The sequence below is a fragment of the Ctenopharyngodon idella genome, chromosome 11, assembly GCF_019924925.1.
Source record: "Ctenopharyngodon idella isolate HZGC_01 chromosome 11, HZGC01, whole genome shotgun sequence".
NCBI lineage: Eukaryota > Metazoa > Chordata > Actinopteri > Cypriniformes > Xenocyprididae > Ctenopharyngodon > Ctenopharyngodon idella.
The window spans coordinates 26,952,266-26,971,087 of record NC_067230.1 but is presented as its reverse complement, the minus strand read 5'-3'; the positions used below and the strand labels follow the sequence as shown (position 1 = coordinate 26,971,087).

Below are 18,822 nucleotides of genomic sequence, written 5' to 3'. Positions count from 1 at the left end.
AATTCACTGTTTGTGGTGTTTACGGTATTGTATATTGGTGCCTGTATATTGTAAAATGTATTCAATTAATGGTATAATGTTAGTATACCAATTGACTTGAATTACCAAAATCAGCTTTGATTTTGTAATGTTAAATGTACTGATAACCACTATGATAATGTAACACAAAACATCTTAATGTACATTATTCATAGCAAACTTAATAAATGTATTAAATAAAATATAATCATAAGTCATGTCACACGGGGACTTCAGGGAATGTCCTTTTACTGTTTTTCACCGTAAATATATATAATTTATGAAAATATATGATAATTCATCGTCTTTACTTTCAAAACCCATACATTTTACAGTTAAAGGGGTCATTATGACATGAGAAATCAAATTTTCCTTGATCTTTTGACATATAAATGGTTTTTGTGTCATGAAAACATTCTACAAGTTTCATAGCTTATAAACAAAGCATTCATTTAATAAAGTTCCAAAAGCGGTTCATTTTGATATTGTGGGATCTGGCGTCACACCGGCAAATATGACTGCAAGACATCGGCAAATCGGTTTACATCATCCGTAAACCGCCCACTCTTCACCAGACACAAGCGTCACATCTTGTTAAAAGCAAATTTATAATAACTGACGTGACACTGTCTACACTGGATACAATATACAGAATACAGATACCAGATCAGTTGAAGAGGTACAGACATCAGGACAAATGAATAGTAAAAGAATTCCTCTTGGACGCATCATAAATGGTGTTTGTGTCTCTGTACAGACTTCAGAAGGACATTTTCCACAGGAACAAGTGGATGGTTTGTTTTTATTGGCGTCCCGGTTCACATCGGAGAATTATGTTTGTTCAGAACATTTTACTGTGTTTTTTTAAACGAAGGCACAGTATAATGGAGAGTTTGCAAAGAAACTTTTGTTGAAAGATGAAGCAGCCAACTGTATTGGATCCATAGACTGTAAAAAGAAGATTGATATAGCTGGATTGGATCTGACAGAAGCCACATGCCAAACCGTAAGTAAACAATTTCATCTGTATATTACGGTTTTATATGGATAATGTTTTCAAAGCAAAGCCTACTTTTTCCTATGGAATGACGTTAGCTAAACATAATGGTGGCAGTTTACTGACAAGCCGTACATTTTCTATTAAAACGGATAATTTCAGACAAAGCCAGGGATGGTTAAAAATAAATAGTATTAATATTAAATGTGATATTTTAAATCCAGTATTATAAGTGGTTCCACACCAAGCACTGAATAATGAAAGTAAACACCTATTTTGCTTCAAGTAAAGAAACTTTATAATGAATATACTGTACATAATGAAACAACAGAGACTCATCAGTGCATCTTCACCAAACTGTAGACTTGATCTGCTGCGTTTGAGTGAACTGGTTTGTCAGGAATCGTGCAGTACAGGTGGTAAACATTCTTAAGGAAGAAGAAAGAAAGATAAGAAAAGACACAGGATAAATATCTTAGTATTCTGTTCATGATGGACGTCTCATTTGGTTATGTGGGTTTGTGGTGTGACAATGTTCACACATACCTCATTTTCCTTTGTACTTCCCTCTGTCTGTTGTTTATTGACCAAAACATCTGTAATGCAATGCAGGAGCATCATAAAGAACATGTTTTGACCTTCATGAACAAACTCTTTGTCATAAAGCTTTAATGTATTTTAAGCTTTGGCACTTTGCACAGCAGAATTATCTCTTTTCAGACTCAAACAGCGTTATGATGAATTTAGTATTTGTTCCACTTCCTCTGTATGAGCTCGTCGAGATTGAGTGAGTCAGGTTTCTCAATGTCTAAATGTAAGCATCAAAAATGCTGTTCTTGGACTAGTGAGGAAGTTTTGAACTGTGAATCAACAGTGTGTTTTCATAGTAGGTTTAGTACTAGTATTAGTAGATTTGAATCATCATATGACCACTTTAATGAAAGAAACATTTTATCACCTGAGGGCTGGTACATTGAATTATCAGACATAACGAAAGAGTAAGTTGCTGTGGGATCTGGTGTGTTGTCCTGATGGGAATCTGGGTGTTCGAGGCCTATGGAAGAACAGCATGATGAAGAGGGTCACATTTTAAAGCAAAATAAAATGCATCCATCCATAATAAAAGTAATCCATATGGTTCCGGTGGTTAATAAAGGCCTTTTGAAGTGAAGCGATGGGTTTTTGTAAGAAAAATATCCTTATTTAAAGCTTTATAAATTCAAATAACTAGCTTCTGCCAGACGACATACACATACTGTGTAAGTCAATTTGCACGAAATAAGTAACCCCTGATGCGTTGTCTGACGAAGGATGTAGGAGTAGTGTAAGCTTATAGACGCCTCTTTCGCGGTTTAAACAAATAGGGCTGGGCAACAAACTGAAGCTCCTCTTATATCAAAATCCTCCAACGTTTCTCTTTAAAATTTCTCGTTTTAGACTTTTAATTCATGACCGGTGTTTTTGTCAGGTCAGAGGTTGCTCTTCCGCTGCAAATCGATGCATACAGCTGTCTGCCGAAAGCTAGTTATTATAGTTAATAAAGTTTTAAATATGGATATTTTTCTTAGAAAAAACCATTGCTTCATTTCAGAAGGCCTTTATTAACCCACTGGAACCGTATGGATTACTTATATTATGGATAGATGTTTTTTTTTGTTTTGTTTTTTTACACCTTTTTTTAACTACAATAAAAACAGAACTTTTTATGGGTTTTGGCCATTCATTTGCTCAACAACCACGTTTTGGGAGCCTGAAAACGCAAATTTTTGAAAACAGGTTTCAAAGTGCAAGTTTTTGAAAATGATACTGTTATTGTCTCCATGTAAAAATGCGAATTTGTAAAAACGGTGACATCATGCTCATGCATCTTACATGTTCAGTCTATAGGCGCTTATTGTTTCTTTACAAAGTGACATCGCCAACTACTGGCCTGGCATGCATAACAGCGTTTTTAGTCGTTTTCGCAGATCCGTGTGAACGGGGATCATAACAATGTTGTCATCTGTACACGAAAAACGCAAATAAAAAACTTTTCCGTTTTTAGTACAGCGTTGCTGTGTAAACGTACACTCAGACTGTAAGGGAAAACGGTTTTCAAATAAAGACTGAAAGAGTTATAGAAGCTCTACAGCACTTTAAAAGTGCTGATTTTATTATATAGATAGCGTAAACATTCTGACAAAAGTAACAGCTCATTTTTGTTCCACAGAAGAAAGAAAGACTTACAGGTTTGGACCAGCAAGAAAGTGAGTAAATGATTTTCATTTTGGTGTGAACTGTTCCTTTAAGAGAAGATGTGGCTAATAATGCTGATCTGCTGTAGATTTGAAAGAGGAAATGGCACCAGTTTCTTAGAAGCTGTGGTCACTATATGGTGTTTTTAATTCAGCAGGTTTATTTATCTTTCTCGGGAAAATCTGTTTCTAAACTTCACATTATCTGAGATCATTTACTGAGAATGATGTTCTCTTACCCACAGATATGGGCTGAGATGTGGCTGGTACAGAAGTGATCAGAGAATATGTCTCTGCAGGTCCAGAACTCTAAAAAACAAAGAAGAATTAAGGTCATGTCCATTTCAGCCATTCTTACTCGTTATGGTATTATAAATATATATTTATTACTTTGTGATTGAAAAGATTAATTACAAAGATACTCACCATACCAATTTCTTGACTGGGCACATCTGATGTTATTGATCTCATTTTATTGCTAAGAATCAAATATTGATCTTAATGACATCTTTTCATGCATATATCAGATACGGTGATAAACATTTACACTCATAGTTCCTAGACTACAAAAATATAGGCCTACTACAAAACATATTATCACAGACTACTGAATGGAATGCATGAAAAAACTTACCTTTTTCGTGTTCTTTTTTTACCTACAAAACAACGACCATTATGTTCAATTTTAGCTTAGATGTTAAATTCTATACTAAACAATATGAAACTCAATATAAACACCAGAACAAACAAAAAATGTATGTTTGAAAACTTGACTTACATGCAAAGCAGCACAGACAGATGAGTCCAATCAAAATGACACCAGCAGCAGTTGAAACCAGAGCTATAAACCATGTGTCTGTGTCAAAACAAAACATCTAATTCATGCAACAGTCAACAGTCACATTTGACCAAAGCATGATGATTATAAACAGCAGTTTTAAGGCCAATTCACAGGTGCCAACATGGGTAAAACACTGATCCAACAAGACCCGACAAAGTGCCTGTTGCCATTTGTTGGTGTCTGTCTGTGCAGTGTGAATTAGCCTTTACTGTGTTTGATGAACTCACTGTAAAAAGAAGAATTTTTCTTATATGGGGTTCTACTGATATTTATTAAAGTTACCAGTTCTGGTGGATTCTGGGGTTTTAGTAGTGGAAACAGCAGCCATTATTGCTGAAAATACATTGCAAAATAATTAGCCATATGAGATATAATAAACACACTATGAAAGAATTTTAATGTCAGGTACATGTTTTCATTGGAACACTAAAATTTACTCACATATTTTTGTGTCCCTTTGTGACGTTTTTTGTGTGGACGTTGTTGAAACTGCAGTGAGAACATCATGGTGTGTATTTAAATTGAAAATTGTCTTAAAGACTGGCATAAATCTTTAAATATAAAGTTATAGCTGTAACTATGATAAACAAACAATTGGAATGTGAATGACCAATACAAAATGAACTAAGATGTTTTTGAATGAAATTATGAAGCTACAGAATTAAGAGAGTCCAGCTCAGCTCATAAGCCACACAGTCTCTTCTTGAGTCATGTGACTTGGTTACTATCTTGGCATCTAAGTACTGGGTTCTGACATTGTTCTGTTAACAGAGTAGAGGTTGCCATGGAAACTTAAGGAAAAAAAACAATGTCACAAAATGTAGATGCATTATTGAACTTTAATTTTTTTTTTTAACCCAATTCATAAACAATTGAACATTGAGAAAATCAACATAATCAAAGTAAACTTTCATGCTGCTCAACGTTTGGAATCTTCACCTGTGCAGAGTTGAGCCTTGGTTGAGCAAATGGATCCCAGTTATATATATTTTTTTTACATCTGCCTTATGAATCCAACATATAGTGATTTTTACCAATGAGGAAGAGTGGATGAACTTACATGTGGTTTCCTTTGTTGTGCTGGTTGGCAGGTTTGATTTGGAAAATGAGTCTACAAATATAAAAATCACTTTATTTTTATATTTGTAGAACTTTTGAGAAGGGAATCACTTTTCACTTTTAATTCAGAATAACCAGACAAAGCGTTATCAGTAACTTATCAGCTAAATATACCAATTATCACATAATTCAAGGTGTAAAAAGAATAATTTCTTTTTGATTTTACAAACTCAGTTACTCACAGGTTGTCATGGCTGGTGTCACATGTGCATTGGTAGCTGGTGTTGAAACTGTAAAGGGAGTTTACCAGTATTACAGGGAGTAACTGCAATATTTAACTTTCAAGCAAATGTCAAGACCATCTTTGTGGTTGATGGTACACAGAGCCTTCACAACTTTATATGAGCCTTTATATGTAAAGTGTTCAAATCTTGTACAGGCTTATATCCAGTGAGGACATTACTGAACCAAATGAGACAATAAGTTGATTATTTATATACTGTAAACTGACACTAATATTGCTTTCAGTGATACAGAGAAACATTACAAGAGTGAACAGCCCATATCATAGATACGTGAACTGAATAATGAGCTTAAGTAAGTCACATTAATACTTTCATGCTGCTCATCTGGAATCTTCACCTGTGCAGAATTGAGCCTCGGTTGAGCAAATGGATCGCAGTTATATTTTTGAATCTGACTTTTAAACTCAACATATTAATTCTACAGTCACTTTTGCTATTGAGGAAGAGGGAATGAACTTACATGTGGTTTCCTCTGATGTGGTTGGCAGGTTTGACTTGGAATGGCTGTCTACTAATATAAAAATAACATATTGCAAGATGAATCAGTTTTAATCCAGAATAACAAGAAAAAGTGTTTCCAGTAAGTTACTTACCAGCTGAACTGTATGTTTCAGAAGTGGACATTAAAGGTAAAGCTGTTAAAAAAACACATTGTAAAATTTGCAGTGATGTATAATAAAATGTTCAATAATGAGATAATAATGAGCCTGAAAGAACAATTGCCACATCATTTAAGGTGGAATAATTTCTTTTTGATTTTACAATCTTAATTACTCACAGGTTTTCTTGGCTGTCGTAACATGATGTGCATCTGGTGCTGAAACCATAAAGGCAGTTTACCAGTATTACAGGGAATAGTTGTAATATTTAACTTTAAAGCAAACGTCAATACTTTATTGTTAAAGGTACAGAGCCTTCAAATACAACTTTTTTTTTCATACTATGCATTATGATGTAATTCTGGTCTGTACTGGTTTATATCAAATAAGGTTATTACAGAACCAAAGAACCAGCACTGTAACATTTAAGAGTGAGACAATGAGTTTATTCATTTAGTTTTATAAACAGACGCTAATTTTGCTTTCAATAATCCTACTGTACAGAGAAACATTACAAGAGTGAACAGCCCATATCATAGACTCAAGAAGCTGAATAATGAGCTTCAGTAAGTCACATTAATACATTCATGCTGCTCATCTGGAATCTTCACCTGTGCAGAATTGAGCCTCAGTTGAGCAAATGGATCCCAGTTATATTTTTGAATCTGACTTTTAAACTCAACATATTAATTCTACAGTCACTTTTGCTATTGAGGAAGAGGGAATGAACTTACATGTGGTTTCCTCTGATGTGGTTGACAGGTTTGACTTGGAATGGCTGTCTACTAATATAAAAATAACATATTGCAAGATGAATCAGTTTTAATCCAGAATAACAAGAAAAAGTGTTTCCAGTAAGTTACTCACCAGCTGTACTGTATGTTTCAGAAGTGGACATTAAAGGTAAAGCTGTTAAAAAAACACATTGTAAAATTTGCAGTGATGTATAATAAAATGTTCAATAATGAGATAATAATGAGCCTGAAAGAACAATTGCCACATCATTTAAGGTGGAATAATTTCTTTTTGATTTTACAATCTTAATTACTCACAGGTTTTCTTGGCTGTCGTAACATGATGTGCATCTGGTGCTGAAACCATAAAGGCAGTTTACCAGTATTACAAGGAATAGTTGTAATATTTAACTTTAAAGCAAACGTCAATACAGTCTTTGTTGTTAAAGGTATAGAGCCTTCAAATACAACTTTTTTTTTCATACTATGCATTATGATGTAATTCTGGTCTGTACTGGTTTATATCAAATAAGGTTATTACAGAACCAAAGAACCAGCACTGTAACATTTAAGAGTGAGACAATGAGTTTTCAATAATCCTACTGTACAGAGAAACATTACAAGAGTGAACAGCCCATATCATAGACTCATGAAGCTGAATAATGAGCATAAGTAAATCACAGTGGATAGAGCTATGCAAAGGACTTTGGTATTTGATTTTTGATAGAAATACATTTTTAAACATTATCAATACATAAATATCTCAAGACTCACTTTTAATTGTTACTGTCACTGGATCAGAGTGAGGAGATGGTTTTTGAACTTGTGACTTCTTCACAGTGTAGAAGCAGGTTATTCTCACAGATGAACTCTGACCTTCTGACCAAATACTGATTTCAGATCCATTGAGTGAGAGCTGACATGATGAGCTCAGTTTTGAGTTACTTTCTCTTCCATTTATTTTAAAGATACACATCTCCATCTTCAGATCTTCAGTATCTTTTCAGATTTTGATTAAAGATTTCCACGACAAACTATTTTTTTTCTATATTAACTTGCACAGATTAATTGTTCACCACAAGACTAGTAATATGCACTAACAAAGTAAATAGGGTTCATTTTGATTTCATGACTACTTTAAAAGCAGTTCTTTACTGACATCATCCTTCAGGAAGTGTCATCATTTTGGAAGGAAAACAACAGCACAAACAACAGTAAAAGCATTTACTTATTTTCTGTCATGGTTTGTGGTATTAGTTGGTTTGACAAAATACAAAAATCTGTATGATAATGTCAACACTTCAAAAGTTGTTTTAAACTGACTGTCAATCACTCACTGTGCAACTGTTCTTTATTTGCATGTGTAAAAATCATAATTAATCAAGTCATAATCTCATATGATGAACCAGAACATATTTCTGAAAAATACTTAATTTGAAATACTTCTGACTTCAACACAAGTGTATTAATTTGTGTATTACTAAAAAAAAAGAGTTCAAAAGGTCCTGCAGAACAGGAATGACCCAATAAGAACTTGCAAAGAAATTTTTAAAATATTAAATAAGTTGCTTGCAGTTTCTCCTCTCACCATCAATATTCAACGCTATCTCACGACCTCACTCGTACAAATTCATACAATTTGTCTAAACCCCAGTGATGGGTAGGTTTAGGGGCGGGGTTAGGGGTAGGTCATTCGTACGAATTCAGACGAATTTGTCAACTCATATAAGAAGTATGATTTGGCAAAAAATTTACAAATTCGTGTACGAATTGCCGTGAGATCGGGTTGTCAATATTAGATACCTATGCAGAATCAAACTTCTTTCTATAGATATGTCAGGCATTGTCTAGCTCTCTGACATGATCAGCTGAAGTGGCTCTTCCTTCCTGTCTAAATGTATCAGATTGTTCATTTGCTAAAGTCACACTGTGGTTTTATGTTTGTCTGAAAAGTTATTCTGTGTAAGAAGAATTCACAGATCACTGTACTGATTCACTATCTTAACAGCATCGCTAAAACTGCTAAAATCAGCTTCAGTATGTTGTTCTGACTTCAGAGACCGATACCCACCTGTATATTTAGTGTATTTGACCTTTCAGTGTTGTATTATACAGCTTATTGAATACGTCTTTATAAGAAGTGCTCTATAGTTGTAATACACAGTAAATTCAGCTTTTTTTATTTGTTGTAAATACTGACTTTTTCTTTTATTGATCAAACTTTCATAATGTTCTAATGACCTACATAAATCATACTAGCTTCAACAGGTGTCTCTGACAAGTGCTCATATATTAAGAAAAATTACAGTAAAAAGTCCTCACCTCTGACGGTGATTGTGTCACTGCGCGGTGATCTGATCTCAGGTTCAGTGTTGAGTGAATAATCACAGCTCAGCTGTCTGTTCTCTGATCCTGTCAAGAGTTCACTATGACTTGAATAAAACATACAAAGATGCCCTCCAGACTGTTTCCCCTGAGAGTAACTTGTGCGCAGAAGACCATCCTCAGTGTAGAGACGACAGATGAAATCAACTCTGACTGATAGTAGAATTTCACAGGCTATGTTGATCTGGACATCATCATCACTAACACTCATGGTGGGTTTCTGAAGTGAACCTGTTTAAGTTAAATAATTCATAATTAATAATAATAATAAAAAAACTTTGCACTAATTGTTTCTATTGCAGAAGCACAGCAGTGAAATATCTCACCTAGAACCGTCACAGTGGCAGCAGGAGAATGAGATGATGGTTTATCAATCCCGTGTTTATGTATTGTGTAGAAGCAGTTAATGTTGATTGATGCAGGTGATTTTACAGCTGCCCATATGAGCACTTCAGCACCAGTGAGATTGAGCTCACAAGATGGACTAACTTTTATATTCTTCTCTTTTCCTCTGTTTATGTAGAAATAACACTGTTTCACTGCAACATCTGCTGGCAACATCTCACAGATCATCTTCACTGAGCTGGACTCTCTTATGACATCTGGAGATACTTTTACAGCAGGAGATTCTGAAACAACCAAAAACAGATCAATCAATCATTACATCTTCTTACTGACCACTTTTCCATGCATAATTCTCCAATCATAGTCCATGTTTTGGTTAAACTTTTCAAGAAATTTAATCTCATAAATGTCCTTGCAGCAACACCCAACTACATGATGAATGGAAAATGTAGGCCATGAGATTTAAAGTCCCACTGCAGTCAATAATTTTCTTGCTTAGAACTCATCTTAGATGATCAAAATAACATATTTAAACATTTTGTTCTGTGAAAATAATTTCTTCATGCCTTAAAATAACTTGAATGTAACTATGTTTACACGGATCCATAATTATGCAAATTAGTCCCTGCCTCCACTTAATCACACCAGCTACCTGATCCACTCGGGCAAATGTAATAAACACTACACAATGGCAAGTGGAAATATTTATTTAATTCAGCCATATATGTTTGAACCAGAAACTTCATCAACTGCAAATTATACAGGGTTGTCTTCAAGTTGATGTATCAGAGTCATTGTAATGCATTTTATGTATCACTCTCTATAATGTCGGACACACAGCGGCAATTGATTAGCCTTTGGCTTGATTACGTTATCAAAGAGCTAATAATGTGTTGCTAATGTTACACAAACCATGTTCCCATTTGCCATCTCTTGAGTTAGACAGCAGCCTTCTAAAAAATCAGCATCCTTAGAAATGCATTGAACATCATAGAAAGTCAGTAGAGAAAGACATATAGTTCATCATAACATACATCACATACTGTCCATCCTTAAAGGTGATTTTGAGCTCACTGTGTTAAAATGCTGATAGGAAAAGCCCCACCCCGCATGTTGACCGGATTGGTTACGTTTGTGACAGCAGAAAACGGGTGGTTTCACACTGTGTTTTTGAGACGGACTTTGATACATTGCAGTTGTTAGGAGAAAATCTCTTTCTAATGCACTTTAAAAATGTATTTCCCTGATTCTGATAGCTTTTATCAGCATATATACAGTAGCTCCCAGAATAACTTTCATATGAACGTGCAGATGTAAATGAATTCTCTTGTACAGTGGATATTCCAAATGTGATTACATGACCCAAAATTCCAGTTAATGGATTAATCTGGTTATTGAAATCAGTTTAATGAATTTTCATGCTAAAGTAATACTTCCTTAAAGCAGAGGCTGTAGGTTCATGTGTTCGCTGCGTTCTACTAAAACACAAACGTACAGATCACACATGCTGAAATATTTTAGACAAATGTTTTTTTCACTACAAATGTGGACATACAGTGCTAATTCAACATTAAACGACAGAGATCACTTACTGTAAGACTGAACCTCCATAAGGAGAAGAAAAGCAATGAAGATGAACAACTCCATTACAGCAAGAGTTAAAAAAGAGACGAGACTCACACAATAGGTGAATTAGGAAGTAACACATTAGACCACAGGAAACCATCTATTACTTGTGCAGTCAGTTCTATGAAGATGAACGTACATCATGAGACCACATGTTCAGCTGTAACAGAGAGCAGATCTGGGCCACAGGCATAGGTGTAATTTGTGGGCAGGACAGTTAGGACGTGTTCCCACCATTTTTTGCCAGTGTCAGTATTGTCCCCACCACTTTTTGAAACAACTCGCGGCATGGATGGAAAGTGAAAGTGACTTGACATGTACAACTGCCCCCAAATGTACCAAAAGAAACATCTCCAGCTGATTAGCAAACCTGTATGAATTTCTCTCTTCTGCTGAACACAAATTAAAGGGTTAGTTCACCCAAAAATGAAAATAATGTCATTTATTACTCACCCTCATGCCGTTCCACACCCGTAAGACCTTCGTTAATCTTCAGAACACAAATTAAGATATTTTTGTTAAAATCCGATGGCTCAGAGAGGCCTCCATAGCCAGCAATGACATTTTCTCTCCCAAGATCCATTAATGTACTAAAAACATATTTAAATCAGTTCATGTGAGTACAGTGGTTCAATATTAATATTATAAAGCGACGAGAATATTTTTGGTGTGCCAAAAAAAACAAAATAACGACTTATATAGTGATGGCTGATTTCAAAACACTGCTTCAGGAAGCTTTGGAGCAAAATGAATCAGCGTGTCGAATCCGCAGTTCGGAGCGCCAAAGTCACGTGATTTCAGCAGTTTGGCGGTTTGACACGCAATCCGAATCATGATTCGATATGCTGATTCATTACGCTCCGAAGCTTCCTGAAGCAGTGTTTTGAAATCGGCCATCACTATATAAGTCGTTATTTTGTTTTTTGGGCGCACCAAAAATATTCTCGTCGCTTTATAATATTAATATTGAACCACTGTACTCACATGAACTGATTTAAATATGTTTTTAGTACATTAATGGATCTTGAGAGAGGAAATGTCATTGCTGGCTATGGAGGCCTCACTGAGCCATCGGATTTCAACAAAAATATCTTAATTTGTGTTCTGAAGATGAACGAAGGTCTTACGGGTGTGGAACGGCATGAGGGTGAGTAATAAATGACATTATTTTCATTTTTGGGTGAACTAACCCTTTAAGATAGTTTGAAGAATGTCGGTAACTAAACAGTTAATGGACCCCATTGACTCCCATAGTATTTTTTCCCCCATACTATGGAAGTCAATATGGCCCATCCACTGTTTGGTTACCCATTTTCTTCAAAATATCTTATTTTGTGTTCTGCAGAAGAAAGAAATTCATACAGGTTTGGAACAATTTGAGGGTGAGTAAATGATGACAGAATTTTCATTTTTGGGTGAACTAACATTTTAACGCTGTTGCGGAGACTCTCTATTTTTTCTGTTGAAATCACAAAACAAAATGCACACAAACGTGTCCCTGCTCTTGATATACAATCACTGATGCACATCTTTGGTTTTAATGAGAAAAAAAATTAATAAACAGGCTTATTATAACCCAGAACCTCTGGCACGCTTAAAATATATTTTACCACCAGTCCATTAGGACACACAAATCCTTAATGTGGATCTACGTATTCATTCACTAATGTAAATACTCTCGAAACTAACAACATATTGTATTATAGTAAATGTAAAGATGAAACTATCACATTAAACATGAATTCTATGTCTATAAATTAAACACAATGTAATACTGAAATTGATTTCTGGACAGTAATGTTATTTTTTGTGCATTTATCATTGAGCATTTCTGATGTAACCAGCACCACCGTAACAGTTATGCTATTGGCCAAATGTATTTTTTTTTTTGTTGTACTCACAGACTCAGAAAGATGGAAGGTAGTTTTGTAAAAGTAACATTTAAAGTTGACATGAAAGGGAAGTTGCGATAGTCTTTTCTTTTCTATTGTGACATATATCCAAGTGAAACAACTTCTCAAAGAAGTAAGAATGTAGGGCGGGACTTGATTTTGTCCAGCAGGAATTGATTGGATGGTTGTGGTTTGCTATTGGTGGATCTCGTCACATTGATGTGAGTGACAGGTTGTCCCGCCCTCACGCCAGTAAACACATCATCAGAGAAGAGATGTCGCTGTATGAGGGAGGGGAAGTTATTTTGATTAAAGATTACGAGGCACATTAATTTTTTTTAAAATTATGATATGCACAGATAAATCATTTATCATGAATCATCCATGTTTTCTGTGAGAACATCATCAGAACCTGCACAGATATAGACTTTATTATCATGTTTCTATATCATGGAGCTCATTTTATGCATAACTAAACTTACTGTCAAAGTGGCAGAGACAGATGAATCCCAAGAGTCCAGACAGAAATAAACCAACACCAGTGAAAACCAGCACTACTAAAACCAAGAGCTTTCAAGAAAAAATAAGGCTTTAATCCTTGTTTATATTGCATTACGAGAATGGATACAGCACTAAATCAGATAAATTATGTGCCTTTTTTTTTTTTATACTATTAAATTCATTTTAAATGATTATACCAAATCACATGATCATGAGAGAAGAATTTTCAAGGTTTGTTTTAGTTCTTACAGATATTCAGAATATCAGTTTCTATGGCTGTTGTCAGAGTTTCACCAGTAGAGGTCGCCACTGTATCTGCAAAGAGAATTTAACTATATCACAGAGTCCATTTAGTCTGGAAATACTTTAATTAGAAGGCTACTGGTATTAATATTACAGCATATCATATAATGAAAATATCAGAAACGCTTTACTATACGAATGTTCTACATATATGTTGAGATGTAAGGTAGTATATATGGTCATATGGTGGAGTATATGGTGTAGTATATGGACTGTTGTCATCAGTAGAGGTCGCTGTTGAAACATTGAGAAAAAAATATTATTCGTTATTTCAACATATGATTTTTGAAGAACTTACTCTGGACTGTTACTGTCACTGGATCAGAGTGAGGAGATGTTTTTTGAACTTGTGACTTCAAAGTGATAGTTGAAGAACAGCAGTGAAATATTTCACCTAGAACCGTCACTGTGCCATCAGGAGAATGAGATGATGGTTTATCAATCCTGTGCTCATGTATAATGTAGTAGCAGTGTCGACTGATACAGGTGATTTTACAGCTGCCCATCTGAGCACTTCAGCACCAGTGAGATCGAGCTCACATGATAGACTGACTTTTATATTCTTCTCTGTTTCTCTGTTTATGTAGAAAAAATGTTTCACTGTAACATCTGCTGCGTCTCACAGATCATCTTCACTGAGCTGGACTCACTTCGGACATTTGGAGATGCTATTAGAGCAGGAGATTCTGAAACAACCAAAACCAGATACACATATTGCCATATGCTATGTGACATTAACAAGAATAGTAATCAGAATTTTATCATATTCTCTTTGTGTAAGCGTCAAATAGAAACATTAACCTGATTGCCATAAGTAAGCCAATATTTTAGCTGATTACAGCGGGAATTACAAGTAGGAATTCAAAAACAAAACGACTATGTCAGGTAGCTTAAGTATAGTTCATGTGTTCATATTAAAACTCCACATGTAATATTCATGCTATAACAAGACCGTTCCGAGTGGGTCGCAGAGTGCCTGAGAAAAACGTGTTGTCCCGATTCAGTATCTGTGGTCAGTTTAGATGTTGTCAGCTATATGTAAGTGTCGTTATTCAAACGTTATTTTTGTAGCTTGTTACGAAATAAAAAGTGTTTTACCTCAGAAAACCGAACTTTCCTGTCCTGTCAGCCGTTAAACAGTGCTCGTAGCGCGCACTCTTCAATTGTACGCGCAAATGCGGCAGTGCGCGCTGTATATCACTTCATATATAAAGTGCAAGAGAAACTACGAGCATGCAATGTCGTAATTACGTTGTCAACCCTAACCTTAAGTCATGAAATAAAAGTAAAGAACTAATAAATGAATCACATAACTGGTACGTCGTGACTCATGTGTTAGCTGGGAAGGATTTGCATGCAGATATGATGTTCATTCTATTCATCTGCAGCAGTTTCCATGTTTCAATAACGGCTCATGTTATATTGTGTATTTACCATGGTAACTGTTGTTTCTAGAACCCCAAAATGCCACTTTATTTTCACGTTGCGTTATTTTGTATATTTTTAAATTACTTTGGTGGCTCATGCCAACTTACCAACTTTATTTTTTTAACAAAAACTAGCTTGGGACTGCTAATCAATAGCCTTACCTTATAGGCCTATTTATTCATCAGTATTAGTAATATTCCTACAATTTATGTTTATGTTAAGTGGGATGGTACTTGTGTGTGTGCGTTAACAATTTTTGTGAAATAAATTTTCTTGTTTTTTTTTTAAACAAACTTTATATATATATATATAACGCATATTTTCATCCGGACTGCGAGACAGAGCGGTAGCACCATTTTACTGTTTCTAGTTGAAGTGAGCAGCATTTCAAAACAGCGGTGCAGTTCACACCACAAGCACTCAGGATCATTTGTGGTAAATTATATTTTAGCGCTATATCCTCTAGTAGTTTTATCTAAAGCCAAACTTGCTTCATTCAAGCCCTTTCAGCTCCGTGCGTGTTCTCTCTTTCTCCAGATGCGCCACATTAATGGTTCGTGTCCACTGGCGCGGAGCAGAGTGAGCGTTTTTAATTCCAGTGGAAGTTGAGTTTAACGCTCAAACATGAACGTGAAAAATATTGGAGATGCGTTTCAGAGATGGAAACGACTTAAAGCCCAGAAAGACATTTTTCGCTTTCTGTTTTCAATTGCGCAAGTAAACAATGTTCCTGTTGCACTTCCTCAGTCTGGCAACCCATATGAGTGTGGAGTCTGAGGAGGAGGGGGCGTGGGAAACAACTCTTTCAAGTATTTTAAATTTGGACTGCAGATCCATTTTCAACCTCTAGCTGTCAATATTACATGCTGCACCTTTGAGACTCTACCAAAGGAGATTTGCTAGCCCTAACTATATATTTTTTTTTTCCAACAGGAGAACGCTATGGAATGTGGATCAGCAAATGCTTTGAGTTTTCCACTGGTGGCCATTTTATTCCCAGTATTGTCCCTCCTGGTCAGCAGGTGACCTCTGACCCCTGCCTTGAAACATTAGGCTTACTATCACTCAAATCAGAGAGCCTTGCTTCCGCCAAACAAGTCTCAGTTTACAGAGACAAAATCATCTTTGTGATGTCTGGATTACTGAAGATAGATGATATTTATTACCGTCAAAGACAGTGTTAGAATGTGCTGAGTGTTTTATTCTTACATGTGGACCAGTGAACATACCTGGATATGAGTGGCCGCCACGAGCCGTCACAGCTAAACGCAGATTGATTTGGCATTTAATTTGAAGTCTTAAGATGCATGACGTGACAAAATAAGAATATTTCACAGTGCTGTTTGTAAGAATAGCATACATTGTCATCAAAAGATGAGATGTGGATTCTTCACAAACTTTAACAACAAAGTTTTGCCTGCCTAAAAAAAGTACTTGGAAAATAACTTTTAATTGCCTGTTCCCTTTACATCAAAGGAAAGCCATGTTATGTAAATAAAAACATATTTTCCATCAGATTTTGATCATTTAAAGGGTTAGTTCACCCAAAAATGAAAATAATGTAATTTATTACTCACACTCATGGCGTTCCACACGCCATGAGGGTGAGTTATTTTGATAAGTAGTTATTTTGTTTTTTTTTGGCGCACCAAAAATATTCACGTCGCTTTATAATATTAATATTGAACCACTGTACTCACATGAACTGATTTAAATATGTTTTTAGTACATTAATGGATCTTGAGAGACTAAATGTCATTGCTGGCTATGCAGGCCTCACTGAGCCATCGGATTTCAACAAAAATATCTTAATTTGCGTTCCGAAGATTAACGAAGGACTTACGGGTGTGGAACGCCATGAGGATGAGTAATTAATGACAGAATTTTCATTTTTGGGTGAACTAACCCTTTAATTTAATTCTCTGAATGCACTACTTGAATTCTTTGGGTTATAATAATGTAGGGATCTCTAATCTCTCTTTTAGCACTACAATTTTAGCACTAGTCATGAAAGCAATAAAATCTGACAACACTGATATCAAAACACACAAAACTTAAATTTATGGTAAAAAGCAGCAGCATGGTTGCCAGAAATTCACTGTTTGTGGTGTTTACGGTATTGTATATTGGTGCCTGTATATTGTAAAATGTATATTTAATTAATGGTATAATGTTAGTATACCAATTGACTTGAATTACCAAAATCAGCTTTGATTTTGTAATGATAAATGTACTGATAACCACTATGATAATGTAACACAAAACATCTTAATGTACATTATTCATAGCAAACTTAATAAATGTATTAAATAAAATATAATCATAAGTCATGTCACAAGGGGACTTCAGGGAATGTCCTTTTACTGTTTTTCACCGTAAATATATATAATTTATGAAAATATATGATAATTCATCGTCTTTACTTTCAAAACCCATACATTTTACAGTTAAAGGGGTCATTATGACATGAGAAATCAAATTTTCCTTGATCTTTTGACATATAAATGGTTTTTGTGTCATGAAAACATTCTACAAGTTTCATAGCTTATAAACAAAGCATTCATTTAATAAAGTTCCCGGTTCACATCGGAGAATTATATGTTTGTTCAGAACATTTTACTGTGTTTTTTTAAACGAAGGCACAGTATAATGGAGAGTTTGCAAAGAAACTTTTGTTGAAAGATGAAGCAGCCAACTGTATTGGATCCATAGACTGTAAAAAGAAGATTGATATAGCTGGATTGGATCTGACAGAAGCCACATGCCAAACCGTAAGTAAACAATTTCATCTGTATAATACGGTTTTATATGGATAATGTTTTCAAAGCAAAGCCTACTTTTTCCTATGGAATGACGTTAGCTAAACATAATGGTGGCAATTTACTGACAAGCCGTACATTTTCTATTAAACGGATAATTTCAGACAAAGCCAGGGATGGTTAAAAATAAATAGTATTAATATTAAATGTGATATTTTAAATCCAATATTATAAGTGGTTCCACACCAAGCACTGAATAATGAAAGTAAACACCTATTTTGCTTCAAGTAAAGAAACTTTATAATGGATATACTGTACATAATGAAACAACAGAGACTCATCATTGCATCTTCACCAAACTGTAGACTTGATCTGCTGCGTTTGAGTGAACTGGTTTGTCAGGAATCGTGCAGTACAGGTGGTAAACATTCTTAAGGAAGAAGAAAGAAAGATAGAAAAGACACAGAATAAATATCTTAGTATTCTGTTCATGATGGACGTCTCATTTGGTTATGTGGGTTTGTGGTGTGACAATGTTCACACATACCTCATTTTCCTTTGTATTTTCCTCTTTCTGTTGTTTATTGACCAAAACATCTGTAATGCAATGCAGAAGCATCATAAAGAACATGTTTTGACCTTCATGAACAAACTCTGTCATAAAGCTTTAATGTATTTTAAGCTTTGGCACTTTGCACAGCAGAATTATCTCTTCTCAGACTCAAACAGCATTATGATGAATTTAGTATTTGTTCCACTTCCTCTGTATGAGCTCGTCGAGATTGAGTGAGTCAGG

At 35.0% G+C, this 18,822-nt stretch overlaps 2 protein-coding genes across 8 annotated transcripts in view; both read right to left on the bottom strand.

Moving 5' to 3' along the window:
• LOC127522378 (uncharacterized) overlaps positions 1–18,822 on the bottom strand; it is a 42,879-nt gene that overhangs the window by 11,375 nt on the left and 12,682 nt on the right. For 2 of the 3 annotated variants that reach the window (XM_051912245.1, XM_051912246.1), the window contains exons 19-20: positions 18,574–18,623; positions 18,303–18,456 (exon numbers count right to left, since the gene is read on the bottom strand). The exons of the other annotated variant lie outside the window; for it this stretch is intronic. In XM_051912245.1, coding sequence (XP_051768205.1) covers positions 18,367–18,456; positions 18,574–18,623 — 140 coding nt within the window. In that variant the 3' untranslated portion in view covers positions 18,303–18,366. Of the gene's footprint in view, positions 1–18,302; positions 18,457–18,573; positions 18,624–18,822 lie in introns of those variants that run through there. 3 annotated transcript variants of the gene reach the window in all.
• LOC127522377 (mucin-3A-like) lies at positions 223–11,484 on the bottom strand. Of its 5 annotated transcripts, none has more exons than XM_051912240.1 (20): positions 11,110–11,484; positions 9,499–9,801; positions 9,110–9,403; positions 7,106–7,144; positions 6,921–6,962; positions 6,788–6,838; positions 6,233–6,271; positions 6,048–6,089; positions 5,915–5,965; positions 5,392–5,439; positions 5,151–5,201; positions 4,532–4,579; positions 4,373–4,423; positions 4,028–4,105; positions 3,884–3,905; positions 3,676–3,727; positions 3,489–3,558; positions 1,974–2,069; positions 1,562–1,611; positions 223–1,443 (listed from the first exon to the last, which is right to left on the bottom strand). In XM_051912240.1, exons 1-20 carry the CDS (start codon positions 11,162–11,164, stop codon positions 1,354–1,356), a joined length of 1,572 nt encoding a protein of 523 aa, XP_051768200.1. In that variant the 5' UTR covers positions 11,165–11,484; the 3' UTR covers positions 223–1,353. The 5 variants fall into 5 exon arrangements, with proteins under 5 accessions (XP_051768200.1, XP_051768201.1, XP_051768202.1 ...); XM_051912241.1 differs by having other exon boundaries at positions 6,788–6,835; XM_051912242.1 differs by lacking the exons at positions 6,048–6,089; positions 6,233–6,271; positions 6,788–6,838.